The sequence below is a fragment of the Lissotriton helveticus genome, chromosome 11, assembly GCF_964261635.1.
Source record: "Lissotriton helveticus chromosome 11, aLisHel1.1, whole genome shotgun sequence".
Taxonomy (NCBI): Eukaryota; Metazoa; Chordata; class Amphibia; order Caudata; family Salamandridae; genus Lissotriton; species Lissotriton helveticus.
The window spans coordinates 489,164,711-489,180,215 of NC_136072.1; the positions used below are offsets into that span (position 1 = coordinate 489,164,711).

The 15,505-nt window shown below is 39.4% G+C and overlaps 1 protein-coding gene across 1 annotated transcript in view; it reads right to left on the reverse strand.

Annotated features, from left to right (window-relative positions):
- LOC144792911 (period circadian protein homolog 2-like) overlaps nucleotides 1–15,505 on the reverse strand; it is a 385,755-nt gene that overhangs the window by 97,968 nt on the left and 272,282 nt on the right. The window contains exon 17 of the mRNA XM_078668113.1: nucleotides 1,643–1,882. Within this exon, the coding sequence (XP_078524239.1) occupies nucleotides 1,643–1,882 (240 nt within the window). The remainder of the gene's footprint in view (nucleotides 1–1,642; nucleotides 1,883–15,505) is intronic.

Here is a 15,505-nt window from a genome sequence, read left to right on the forward strand (position 1 = left end):
CAAAATGGGAAATGTTTCAACTCAAATTTATAGGCTGCACCTGCAATTTTCAACAAACAATGGTCTCTCAACATGAATGTTTTGTCTGGTATGCATATTAAAGAAATAGCAATGGTGAAGTTTGGAGAGCAGTTTCATGTTGTCACTATCTAAATTCAATAGCTTTATTGGAGACTAGCAAGCAAGAGAGAAGAAATTCAGACTAAGGGGCCAATTAAGATGTCGTTCGGAAAGGCTCCGAATGCTATTCGGTATCTCAGAATCTAAATCAGAACTACTTGTTTCCGACCGAATCGTACACATTTCCCAACAGCCGATTACGATGCACGGAATCTGTTCAGTCTATCTGTGTGGTTCAGAAAAGCATTCAGACAGCCCGAGTCTTTGGAGCCGAATCATACAGCTCTATGGACACAGTTTCAGAGGGAGTGATTACTATGACCGATTCGGACATCCGTTGCGATTTGGTCGGCTCGACATGGAAAGGTTGTTGGAATCTCTCTTTGGGGGCCCCTAGCAAGCCCCTTTTCACCTGGAGGCATCCGTTTGGGCCCGATGGGTACCCAAGGGACCACTCTTTCCAATCGTGCACAATGTGGCAGGCACCATGGGGTGCCCGCCACAGGGTGCAAGGTTTGCCCCAACTACCCCTTTTTGTCAATGGGAGCCTGTGTTCTCGTTTGGAACACTGACTCCCATTGAAGTCAATGCGAGTCTGACCGAACAATGTTGGGAAGCATCGTAATCGGTCGGTCAGACTCACACAACCCTACTCGGTCGAAAAGGACTCCGGAACCGACTCTGTCGGAACAGTTGCGGAATGACATCTTTATCACCCCCTAAATCTAAGATCCTCCTTGCATGACATCTTTATTGCAAAGGAATTTGTGAAATATTAATCCTTGCCAGTGAAATACCACTGCAATTATTGCAATAAAATCAGCCAAATACTGTCAGATTTAATTCAAAAGATACCAGATTGTGGCAAGTAACATATTAGTGTACAGTAATGAAATATGATATTTTTCCTTCTGTCCACCAGAATGGGGCAATTATCCTTAATAATTTCTTCTATTCACCAAGTAATGGTGAAGTCATAGCTACATAATGCCTTACCTATCACATTACATCATATTATCCAACTTTCTTTTGTTCTCCTTTGACCCCTGCCTACAGCCTCACTTGACTTCTTGCTGTGTGAAAACAAGGAATTTAATCCTAGTGAAGTTTCCAGCCATTTGTTACCTAAGAACCGTCCTTTGCAACCCTAGTCCCAGCCAACATTATTTCACTTGAATAATTCAAATGATAAAAATGAAATGCTTCTATAATCTGCCACTGTAACCCTAGCACACGCTAATAAACACTAACTAATGGGGGGGGGGGGGGAACTACTGCATCTGAGACTATAGTGCAACTGTCTTGAGGAGCGTGGATACGTCTGGTGCTAAATTAGCATATTTCACAAGGCAGCAGTATGACACTATCTTTTGTTTGTTGTCTTTTTTTTTCTTTCAAATAAATACTCACTTGGCAGCATGAGGACTTGTGGATATCTTGGACGACAATGCAGTGTGAGGTGTGATTTCTTCAGAAAATATAGCACCGTCTCGTATTTAGAATACATGTCCAAAACGCCTACCTGCATGTCTTCGATTCTGACCATCTAAGCAATTATTGTAGCGTTTTTCAAAGAAACCGATTCGTCTCGTAGCTTTAAAGTCTCTCAAAAAGCTGTGCTCTTCCTTTTGAGTATGCTCTGCCAAGGCCTCCTTGGTCAGGCCCTTCTTCTTGAAAACATCCTTCTCTAGGTTTGCAGATGTGTTGGAGGGAGCATGGAGTGGCGACCTGTTGTCCACAACAGATCCACCATCATTGTTTTCTTAAAAGCAAACGGAAGAACATGTAGCGTTAATGACAAAAAAAAACATGTTTTATTTTGAATTATGGGACAACTATCTTTCCAAACTATCTAGCAGAATACCCCTTTGTAAATTAATTATTTCAAGGGATATTAATTTCCATATATCCTCTATAATCCATTATTCATGATAGTAAAACAATGTATTTTCATTTTCCTTTTACATGGAAGAAAGCAGTTAGCCACTTGTATTTAGAAATAGTAAAGTTCAAACATTCCTTTGCTTACAACATTTTTTCATTTAATAAGTGATATGTTCTTGAAATTATGTAATTTTATGTTATTTAAATGTGTCAAACATTCTTAATTACTTTTATATTCTTAAATCGCCCCTTTTCTTTGACATTCTAGAGCGACTAATAATTGTCTGCCATGTGGTAGCTAAGTTAATAGCGAGAGAGATTCAATGACTCATGATATTGGATCTGTGACTGTAACAATATTTGTTGTACCTTTCTATATAATGCTTGCTGTGCTACGAATGAATACAATATTTTCCATGTAAACTACCAAGTCACATGTCAGAATGTTTTCAGCCAGGGACACAGCAGGGAATAACTAACATACAAAATGCTTAAAGTTGATATTACATCAGATTTGTACAAGACATTACATGTGAGGAGCATTTGCGAGTACAACACTGCAGTACATATTTCAAACGGGATTTGAGGGCTTGATTTAATGCTGGACACCAATGGAAATTATTGGATTTCTAGAAGAAATGCAATATCAGGAGAAGGACACAGCAGTGGAATTTCCTCCCCATAGGACAGTATGATAGAACAACTCTACTGGTGGCAGCCATTTTGTACACATGGCTGTAGTGCGCAATGAACCAAGATTATTTTCTTAATAACACCAAATTTAGGACAGATTCGAGTTCTGTGGCATATGAACAGAAGAAATGCTGATCTTAGCAGCAAAGGAAAAATTAAACAAATGGTCTCCAATCGGTGATGAATTAAGTATTGTGTGCCTGGAGTTTCTATGAACATATTTATGGTATTGATTTATTAATGACACTCACACAATATGGAAAACACTATCAATTTTGTCCTTTATTTATTCTTAAAAGAACAGAGCTTCAAACAAAAATAGTTTTAAAAAAAAGTCTGCTCCCTGAAAAATATGTCAACACACCTGTAAAAAACCTTTCTCTGTGGGCAACTATTATCCAGATGTAAGCTTTGCAACCACTAACTCACTTATTCACTTATGTTCAAAAATATTTGCGACTTATAACGGATTGCAATTTGGAAAGAGCATGCAGTGGCCATTCTTCCCAGAGCGTGTGTCTGTATGCTATGTATCAGCAGTTTGCAACCATAACACCAGTTGCCAGCCATTGATCTGTTAGGGATTCCCAAGTTGGGGTGGTAACTGATTTGCAAAGGTTAGGAGTCCTTTCCCCTTTGGACCCCTTCCGCTTTTAGAGTTGTGGTGGCAGCTTTGGGGAGTAGACAGTGGCACAGTGGAACACTACATGCTCTCTCTGAAGTTTTTCAAAACAGAAAACATTTGTTTTTTTAAGAAGCCCTGGTTCCTTACAAAAAAACGTTTTTGGTACTGGAATGCAATCACTGGGATGGGTATCTGCTGTTCCTTGCAGGCCACCATCCCTATTAATTGTAGCCCATTGCAGTGGGTGGCATATTGTGGTCTGTCTAATCAATTCTGCCATCAGATTTCTGCGTACATTTAGCCCCTGTGTTCATGTGATTGGGAAAGCTTTTCAAAAGAACACACAATATTGTGTGAAGGCATGTGTTATGTAGACATTAAACACATTTTTGAGGCATTAAAAAAGGGAAGCCTCAGTATAAGTAGTTGTCAGTTACACAATCCGTTCGTTTTACAATTAAAGTCAATGTGAGGGTGGACCATCCTTAACATATGTTACTGTCTGATGCTTGGCTTCACCTTAGGACGTTCTTCTTCTGATTCAACCCGCCCTCTTTAGCCACGCAAGCAGTCGATGTTAATATAACTGAGAAGCCCTCATGGCTGGGAGCGCCCAGCCAGTGAAGTGAGCTGCTAAGGAGGATACGCCATGTCTAGATCAAGTTGACACAGTGGCTAATTAGTCAAAATAAAAAAATAAAAAGGTACGGGGCCTCTCGTTAGGAGGCAACGTGCACCATCCCATTCCTCCTGTAAGTACTACCCAAAAAAGAACTCCTGTGCCTACCAAAAAGGAATGTGTCCATGCCCCACTACCTTGGGGTCAAGCTCACGCTATAAGCCCCGATGTTCATGATTAAGTATCGGTGTTGAGCACTGGAAACCACTGACTCAAATTTAGCACTGAGTTGATGTTTTTCCTGTTAGAGGGTCTAGACATCCACATGATTAACAGGCTAATAGCTAAGTGACTGATGTTTGGTCCTGATTGTCCTGTCAAATTGAGTTATAATGGCTGTATGTACAGTTGTACAGTGATTCCCTGCTCCTGATCCCTTGGTGAAAAGCGTCTTGACTCTTGCTTGATAAGGTATTTTGCTTCTCGCTAATACTCTGTTTTGCCTACTCTGCTTTCACAAATTTAGGTAGGCCTTCAAATCAAGTTTCTCAAAGTGGTCCATATGCTGGTCTGACTAGTAGTTCTCTACATATGTTGTTAACTGAAAACAAAAAATAAATGCCTATTAGCACCTTATGAAAGCAAATCACACCTTCACAATATCTGCAATTACATAGAATACTTGGTAACAAATTAAAGGTAAAAAACCTCTTTTAACCATTAAAAATGACCTAAGAACCCTAATGGATACTCTAGAAAATAATCAATGTCCTCTGAACCTCTCACAATTTAATGAATAGAAGAGTACCTAATTCATTATGCAGCTTCTTTTCCCCAACGTGAACTATGGTGCTACTGTAGCTATACTGACTGGTAAACGATGCAACACTTCTTGCTTTGCCAGGTAAAGACACAGCGGCTAGAGATGCACCAATTACTGGAGTAGCACTTGATTTACCAGCTGTCGTCAACACTGCAGAGTCCACACAAGGCCGTAAGAGCTCAGGGCCATCTTCAGGAGGGAAAAAGCAGTCATTAAAATAAACAAAACTCAGATGAGAGACAAAGAGCACAACGAGAGGGTAAAAATCCATGTCACAGTAACTGTTAAGGCAACCAGATTGGTCCAAGTCATGAGGGATACCATATTAAATCCTCTTTTGCTATTTCATATAAATGCCTGTGTAATCTAGTTGATTGCTTCCATCAAGATTATCATTCCCAAAATGAATTAAATTGTTCAATGGAAACATGGGTGTTGATCAGCACTGATCTCTGTATATATAGTTATTCACATTAAGAATGCAAGGACAGTGGGTGTAGATGTGGATGGTAGAAGTTTTTTCCTCAATATTAATTAAAAAGGATCTAAAAACATGTAAAGGCCAAAACTACATATACGCATACAAGTCTCAGCAATAAATCGCATGCAACATTGCCAATTTAAACACATCAAAAGTAATCGGTAACAAATGTTATCTGAGCTTTTAATAAAACTGTGTGGATGCAGCACATACCTGATGTACAAGCACATGAATTAAAGCAATAATTGGTCAGCAGTAGAGAAAATATATGCTAATTCCAATGGAGTTGCTCCTATTCACAAAAGATTATTTGTTTGTGAACATATGTTTATGGCCATATTTACCTGTTTTATGCTTGTCAAGGATTTACAAAAGGATTCCAGGAAGGTGTAAGCCCATTTAAGTACGCGGACATCTCCACACCCATAAATTCCATTCAAAAGTTAGAAAAACTGGAGTTTCATTAAATGGGTAGCCTTGAAAGTTTCTGAAGACCCAGAAACACATAGGATGTGTTCTCACTTCACTCAATGGTTGGTTTCAATCCCTATCGGGAGAGTGAGGTGAATGGGTAACCGACAGATTTGGTGGTGGTAAAGAGGAAGACATTTCTCAAAAAGGAAAAATATTTTCACTGCGGAAAGAAATTGTGTATTTGCACAGGGGATACAATTATCCTTGTGCGTAATATTTGATTATGAAGAGCTCTGCACAGCAGGAATAGAATCCTAAAGGGAATGCCATATGGCTTTCCCAGAATCGTACTGGAACCTGAACATTTCTGATAGGTGGGTTTCCAGACATACTCCTCGTAATGTCTAAATTCCATATAGTCCAAGTGGATGCCAAGAAACTTTTCCAAGTTTGGGGGTTATTAGGTTGGCGGGCTGTCTACGTGCGGCGGTCCCGCACAGTTAATTAGGATGCGACTGCGACCCTAACAGTCTCATTCCGCATGTTTGACATTTTGGCAGGTGCTGCTGTAAGCAGCGCACGCCGCAATGCCAAAGTGTCATATTGTGCATTGCCATGCACAACATGGCAGGCACCGCACGGTGTCTACCACCTTGTGCATGGCAATGTAGGGGGGTACCATAGGTACCCCCCAAGTGCAGCCCCCCACTCGCACGGGGGCCTTCAACGGGCCCCCGAAGCAATTCACTGCCAGCCTTTCCATGGCGACATTGCCACCATGGAAAGGCCTTAGAAACCACACATACTAATATGGATTGCAGTGCCTGCTAGTCACTGCCACCATACTGTGGGCCAAGTCTGCCCGGTTGGCAATTGGAACGATTGCAGACCAGCGGAAATCCGGCAGATGCACTTTGCGTCCGCCGCGATACCCCCGCCATTATAATATGGCGGGGGTAAATCGGGGTGGCGATCCACCCGCCATCCTAATCAACCCCTAAGTTTGTGAATTGGGCCCAATAAGCAATTAGTTATTATTTGACCATTTTATTGTCACATTCCTATTCAATTTGGAATAGAACTGTATGCAATCTAAAAATATTATGTTACCAAATTGTTACAAAGATTCTCAAGCTTGAACATCTTTAAACAAGTAAAGTCAGATATACTGTTGATGTTGACAGTATTTGTCTTTTAGGATAAAAATATTTACAGAGGCACCAATGTCACAGAGGGTTTCTAGAAAGGCTAACTAAACAGGTTTTGGAGGAAAAGTTAAGCAAGAGTCTTCACTTCGAGAAGGGAAAGCTAGGAAAAAATAAAATCCTATGATAATATCAGTAACAAGGATACCCACTCAAAGATTTAGATAAAAAAAGACTACTGCTTTCTACCACCAAACATCTTTCGATAACATCCTTGCAGCTTGACAATAGTGTGGTGCACGGACTGGGACCTATCAAATGCATGGAGGTTTCTTGCATCCAGTCTCTGGCTCTTGACATAAGAATCAGTTAGAATCTGTAGTTAGCTCACTGCCCAATTATAACATAAGTACAGGAGAAAGAAGATTGTGAATAGGTGGAAGAGCACCCCTACAGATAAAGAAAGGAGGCAGATTCTTCGTTTCCACCTTCAGAACCTCAAGAAATCTCAAGGGTCCATCGTTGCCTTCTAAGCTTGACAGTACACCAGAAGGAGATCCTCAAGGAGCGGTTAAGGCCTGAAGAGAGGACTGAGTATTTGTTGTAAGATACTGCCACTGCACCAACCTATTACTATATTAAACAATTGTGTAGATAATAAAACTACCTGCAATATGTACACCACTAAATTGTCAATACTTTTACATCAATCCTAATCCCAACCTTAAATTGAAACCTTATGTTATGACTAACCTTACCCTTTACTTTAACCAGCTCCTACCCAACGGTTAACTTTATCCTAAACCAAATACTATACCCTAGCCTACACTATATGTAAGGTTAGGTCTACAAATAATCCCAAACCTAACCTAAGCTTTTTGTATTGGAAACTTATTCTAATAAATTAATGGCCTCATCCTGAGCGCTGTAGAAACTTTTTCAAGCTGGGAGCAAACAGTGTGTTACGCCTGGCTGACATTCTGAGCATCACACAAACAATGCATGCACCAGCAAATTTTCTATGTGAAAGTTTAACAGGTACTAATTTGGGCTCCCGTTTTTATGATATATATATATTTTTTAATTTCTGTCTGTTTTTATCCATATTTATTTTGGGTTTTGTAAAAATCAGTAAAAACAGAAAACAGGAAGCCATAGTAATAATACTTGTGGAAATTTTTGCATGGGTAACCATTCCCACTGCATGGTTGCATATCTAAGCTTATACAGAGCTAATTTTGCCTGACCTTGCGGTGACTGCGAATTGCTACACATGACTGCAATAGGTATATGACACTTTACAATGCACTTGTTACAACGCGTGTCATTGCAACTTATTTTTACATCGCAAAATCCATTACAACGCATGTCGTTACAATGCATGTTGTTACTACGCATAATCCATTACAAAGCAAATACTATTCTAACTCCGCTGGGGCGTTACTTTGGGGAATGCGTTGTAATGGATTATGCGATGTAATGACATGCTTTGTAATGGATTTCACGTTGTAAAACATTAGTTGTAATGACACACGTTGTAACACATGCATTGTAAATGATGTTTCCCCTGAAATAGACAACAAACATGGTAAATGTTCCTGCTGACTTTTACATAGACGTGGAAATTATGCAGAAGAAGAACAAAGAGGAACACAGGGCGCAGTTGAACTGAATTCTAATATCACTAAAATTTGAGATTTGAAGACAGTGGCTAAAATGCTGGCCACCAGACTTGAAAACGATGTTATTGCAAGTTGTACTTAAGTGTGATTTGTACCAGAGCACTCATCTAGGGATAATATAAAATGTTATTCTACAGTCTGTGACAAGTAAAAAGCATTATACATCACTCTTTTGATGCTGAATAGCCTTCATTAAGGTATATAGGGGTATGTTTATAAAATACTGGAAGGTCACAATTCTATATGCAGTCAAACCATTATTAGTGTACTAAGGCAAATGGCGAAATGACTCATAGCCCCCTGGCCACTGTATCCATGCTGAGGTGCAACAATGGTAGATAGAGAAACATGCATATAAATATACATGCATATGTTTACAGTCACACAGAAACTACAGTATAACGCTGTATCATGGAACCCCCTCACCTAGGTTACTCTAAAGGTGCATCGCAAGATTCCAGTATTTATACCTATCATAGCTCAGATGTGCTTTTGGTTTTTGATAATTAGAAAATCATCCAAGATTTTCAATATCTCTAAGGGGCTATCATTTCTTCAAGCAATACAGACATGTTCAGCAACAAGTGTATGCGAGGAGACCTCAAACTGTCTAAGGAAACAATTGATAGCTGGGTGGAAGCAACATCATCCTGACCAAAAATGGTGTAATGCAAGACTCAAGACAAAAGAATCTGAGGGATAATGAGGCACTGCTGAGTTAGGCAAAAGCCATGAGAATTCTAAATTCAGTGAAAACTGGAATGAAAGAAACCACAAGCCACAGGCAAGCAGTGAGGCTGGAATTTGAGAGTATTAGGGGTAGCTATAATCAAAAAGTCATGATTAAATTAGTGGAGTAGAATTTGGACCTGGAAGCAGTAGAGTAAACAGGTTTCTGCTTTGAACATTTTTGAAAGGGCTAGTTTTGGTTTCCAGTCGAGAATTGATTTACCTTATCCAGTGATGGGCATGGTTAAGACATTTTCTGATGTTGGTCCACATTTTCTGATGTTGGTTCTAAGCAAAGATAAAACTCTCTGCATACATATGGAATTGTCAAGCCAAGTCCAGTCTAACTAATTTCTAAGGCACAGAAACCCAAATGTATACAGGTACCAGCACAAACTTGAACTCAAGCCTGACTAGAAGAGAAGCAGTGTTAGGTTTTTCTGAAACTTTCTGGGCCCAATACCTTCCTTAACACATACAGGATGCCATTCCCCCATCTTCTATCTAATACCTTTAGCTGCTTATCGCCCACAGTTGTCTTCTCAAAATTGGCAGGAACCAACACAGCTTGCTCATAGGACCTTAGGCACCAAGCTGGAACATGAACCACCATCAGTTTAGTACTGACAAGCCAAAGTGTGGAATACTGATTAGTAATCTCTCTGGAAATGCCTTGCCCTGGTCAGCACCTTTTTTTACTACCAATGATGCTGCAATAGATATATATCCAGCATTTTTAGAACTGTTGAGAAAAGTTATTTGATCACTCTGAAACTTTATAGCCATTAGAAGATGGATTTACATCAGGGCTCTTAAGATATACTCACATATGGAACCTAGTTTAAACTGATAGCATAAGAAGTAGATTGGTTTGAAAAGACACTGTTCTTTTTTTGTTGAGGGCTATGAGATAATACTAAGGATAAGTTAGTCAGAGTAGCTCGAACTTAGACTCTATGTGGATTAATGAAAATGTGTTTACAAATAGAAAATCATACCACATAGAGGCAGGCTAAGAAGAGGCATTCCAAAGTTCATGGCCTATCCTGTTGCGACCTTCATTTACTAGGACCACAGCAGCAGCCTCTGAAAATACTGAAAAGCTACTGCTGTTAGGTTCCATTAGGAGAACTCTTTCTGAGGAGGAACGAAAGAGATATAGGGAACAGGGTTGCAGTTTATATTGCATTTAAAAGTGTCATGTTGTACATATGTGTCCAATTTGATCAAGAGACAGGGACATCTGATACCCCCATCTAAGAAGGAACTTAAAATTCATTATTTCTTCAATAGGCAATAACAATAGTAATGTTTCCACAGTGAAGACTCCATTACTATTACTGGAGGCTATCATGTCCTGGTCTATTAATTCCAGCATTGAGACTCCCATCATGATACACCTCAAGGCTATAGGATTATTTATGGACAAGTCGTGGGCTAGTCTACACCAGATTCCAGAAGTCCTAAAAGAATCTCTTGGTATAGTTCAAGCAGTAGACATCTAATGTAAGTTCTGTTCTAGTGAAATAGAGAACTGTATTCTACAAAACCCAATAGCTACACATGCACAGAGGTGTTATTTTGATTTGATAGCCTCTCCTCATCATCCATTTATTTCTAAAAATGTGATGAATCAGTTGTCATAATCATTATATTACCTAGACCACCCGAGTATTGAGTTTGTCAGGATTTTGTGCTTCTCATTGTGTACAATCTATTCATTATTGGTCTCCTGGGTCATTACATCAAGGCTCATTTCCTCCTAGAAAATTGCAACCTCACGCCCAAGTCCCTGAACAGTATGTTGAGTTTCAGGATATGTTTATGAAGCCAGTGGATGGAGCCCTTCCGCCTTCAAATACGATTGTCATATTTATTTAGTTCCTGCTGCTATTCCATTTGGCAGGTAGTATCTTTTACCACAATTGGAACAGAAGGCATTAAGAGCATATTTAGATGAAAATCCATAGAATGAACATATTACTAAATCTTGTTCTCCAGCAGACACACCTTTGAGTGTTGTCTCTTAGAAGGATTCTTCTGTGTTAGCACCCTGCATGTATTATAGAGGTCTTACCAATGTATCTATTAAGAACAGCTATCCCCTACCCTTAATACAAGATATTCTAGAGTCTGTTCAGGATACCAACGTTTTACCAAGCTAAATTTGAGGGGTGCCTATCATCTGCTAGGAAGTAAAGAGGAAGACAGAATTTTATACTCATTTCTGGCATTATGTATACTGAGTCTAAACAACGTGTTAATAGTTAGGAGGGTATTACAATGTTTACGATTCCATCATCTAGTATGTACATCTAAGATACTTATTTTAAAGTTTCCAATGTTGAATACTTAAGACCCATTTGTTCAGCAGAAGGAATTTCTATAGATGCCAAAAGAAATTGGAGGAGATGTAGACTGGCGAACCCCTAATTTCAAGAAGATTCAATGATTCCTTGGTATTGCAAACATTTGCAGGCAGGTTCTTAAGAATTGTATTCAGCTCACTCTACCTATCACAACTTTGGGGAAAAAACTAAACCATTAAGCCTTTAAGCATGCAGAAAGTCTATGTTTCAGCCCCAGTTTTAACACACCCTAGTCCAGTTTTTCCATACAGTCTTAAAATTGGTGCTTAGGATAGGGCGATTCATGTTGTGCTACTACAAAGGCAGCAGGATGACTTTCAAGAACATCCAATATTTTTTCTCATACCTTAACTCCATGCAACTAAAGACATTGTTAGCTTTAAAGACAGCGTGCACAGAATGGTGTCATTTATTGTTTCGTGCTAGATATCCTGTGGGAATACATACTGATCACAGAAACCTACAGGCAGTACAAAATATGATTTGCCCTAATAGAGGACAAAGTCACTCAGCTTATTTTTTATCACCATTTCCCATACTGATTTGTTATATTCCTGCTTCAGAGAATTCACTTGCTGATGTTTTTCTTAGGCGGTACCCAGACAATCATTCAGAGAATAATTAATCCCCTGATTTACCAAATAACCGTTTTATGATTGAAACAGAATTATTTCTTGATCACATAAGATAAGCATTTAATGCATTGCAAAGAGAAAATTCATACTTGTCTGATCAATTAAAAGTAAGGTAGGTCTTCATTTTGTTAACAAGAGAATATGGGCAAATCTACCACATTTCAAGTTCATGTTATGAAGTTATATCACCTATTTTAGGTCATTGGAAAGTGAAGCTCAACATTGAGTTAGTTATGAAGAGTCAGTCATGAAGCCTGTTTGGTGGTCCTCTCTTAAAAAAAGATGTAAAGGATTTTGTAGTCTCTCTGTAAGTGTGCACTTACTAGCTGGGTTATTACAGCCCTTGGAGATTACAGTAGAACCTTGGTTTTGTATATCCACAGATATTATTGTAGAATCACCTGCATCTGATGGGTGCATAGTGATCACGGTAACAGTGGGTATGTACACTAAGCTCCAGAGATAGCAGAAGTCTTTCTTTGAGATATCGTATGTCTCCATGGCATACCTCACAATATTATTTCTGATATGAGTATTCAGTATATCTCACATGTTCAAAAATAGTGTTCAAGCATTCTCATCAAGATAGGACCCTCAGTCCAATGGTCAGACTGAGCATGGGAACCAGGAATATGGGAGCAGTACAGACAATGTTGACTGAATACAAGATAAATGGTTGAAACTCGTGTCTTTGGCAGAATTTGAATATAACAATGCTGTTCAATATGCCACTGGGTATTACCCATTTATCAATTTATATGGTGTGCATCTCCGATGCTACTCTTTGATGTTCTTGATGCTAAATTGATACCTGGGGTAACTGGTCTTTTTTCCACCTTACAAAAAGTTTGGCAGCATTTATCAACTAAGCTTCAAAAGGCTCAAGAAGATACGCAAAGATAAGCCAACAAGAAAATTTGGGTAGCTCCAGAATATAATATAAACAATTATATGCAGATCTCTACCAGATTAAGTTGAGTTGCACCTTCCTTCTAGCTGGAAGGTTCATCCAGTGTTTTACAATTTACAAATAAATGCAATTATAGATAAGTTGTTCTGTCACAGAAAACAACTCTATCCCCTTTTGTTTTATGGTCATGAGGAGTTTGAACTGGCTGACATTTGCACATATCAAGAATCCTGTGGTCAGATTTATATTTTGATTCACTGGAAGGGATATGGTATCATTGTTCAAACTTGGAAACAGGCATGTCATATTTATACTCCTTGTTTAATATATCTTTTTCTAAAGCATTATCCTGAAACTTTGAATAATGTTCTTGCCAGATGGTTTATAGAACACTTGGGAGGATTTACAGATCTTTTCCAATAGCGGAGTCTATATTGTTTCGCCTCATCGAAAGGGAACCACAAGTCTTTGCAGGCTTCACTCAGTTGCTTTGAGCAATCGGGTGTGTATATCCTAAATGCCTCCTAGCAAATAGTATTTACAAACACAAGGCTTTGGGGAAAGGAGGAATACTGACCTTCCGGTGACATTTTTACTTCTTGAAACCACACGTCTTAGAACAATGTAAAAAGGAAAAATTTTTACGCCATGTGAATTTATAAGGTTTGAAGCATTTAGTGGTCAGAAGGCAAATCAACATGATTTTCAGTAACACGAGTATAATGTTATTTCATGTGTTTTGCTAAAACAAGTTGGTAGTATTTTGTTTCCTTGCATACTAGAAGAGCTGTCAGCACCGGCTTCCTATGTAAGGGCTGCAAGTCTGTTCCTTCGTGCATGTCAGTGCTTGAGCGACTGTCTTCGGTGCGGTCTTTGTCCAAGGCAGCTCAATGCATTGTTTCTGCTATCTGTGTTTTAGCTCGAATTCATGTGTTACGATTTTACTAGTAGTTTCTTTTCAGCTCTAGCACGAATTCTTGTAAGAATTTGTTTTATTTTCTTTTAATTTATGCTTGTGTATTTCTGAGAGTTTTTTTCTGCAAATTGTTTACTTTTTGCCCTCTTGGGTACCACTACTTTGTCTCTGCCATTTTACACAACATTCTTGGTGCCTTGCATGGTGACTGTTCTATTTCCTCAATGATTTTGGAAAACAGTGAGGAGACGTGAGTGTAATCATCCTTTTCATCCTTCTCTCAAGAAGAAATTGGTCAACGAGGGGTGACCTGTAATAAATTAACCAAAGATGGTGCTGTGCTCTTACTGAGTCTAAAACTGAATAGAGGTTCTCTTAGTAGATTGTGCTTCTCAAGTTGTAACATGAATTAGCAAGTTATAACTTTGTCTGGGATTTTTGAAGGAATTGGACTCCAGCAATTAGTCTATAGCAGGCTCCTCCAAGGAAGAGCTAGCAAGATACTGGTAGCTCTCCAGCTACCTGGAAGTAGCTCTCCTGTGTCCTGCCCAGCCTACTACATTGGAAAACTCTGCTTGATTACATTATTATATGTATTAAAAAATTGAAATGAGTATATCTCGATCTTACAGCCCCCCTGTCAAAAGCCAAACCTGGTGGTCGTGTTAATAAAACAGCACCTTGGTTCAGTAATAACTTGCGGGACGTAAAAATCGCATTGAAGAGAACTGAAAGGCTATGGCGGAGAGCTCTCTCAAAAGATACTAGAGAAGCCTACCTGTCAGAGAGAAGACTTTACCACGGCTTAATTAGAAAGTCGAAAGCCACATATTATGCGGCTAGGATCAGCGAAGCCGGTAACTCAACGAAGGAGCTGTTCCTACTCTATAAAACTCTCTCAAATGGAAAATCTGCCATTACCCCCGATGACTGCTCACCCGAGTCTTGCGACAGAATCGCAGACTTTTTTGCCGAAAAAATATCCAAAATTTATTCGGCATTTCCAACTCCTCCCATGAATGGGATTGACTTTGTGGAAAACCCAAGAGAATGGGGAGACGCACCCACACTGGCGAATTTTGTCACCCCACCCTCGGAAGATTTTGTTAAAATCTGTAGGTCCGTGAAGTCAGGCTCTCCACGGGACCCTATTACTCCTAGACGACTAGAGGACAGCCTAGCGGTTCTGGAGCCTTACATCAGGCATCTACTAGATGTGTCTTTTAACACAAAGACAGTGCCCAAAGAATGGAAAAAAGCGGTAGTCCTTCCTCTTAGGAAAAAACCTAACATTAGCTTCGATAAATTAGACAACCTACGGCCTATCTCTCTCTTACCTTACTTGGCTAAGGTGGCCGAAAAAAAAGGTTAATCTCCAGCTTATGGATTTCGTGGATAAAGCTGCCTTACTGCACGACACCCAGTTTGGCTTCCGCCCCCGCCACTCAACGGAATCGGCA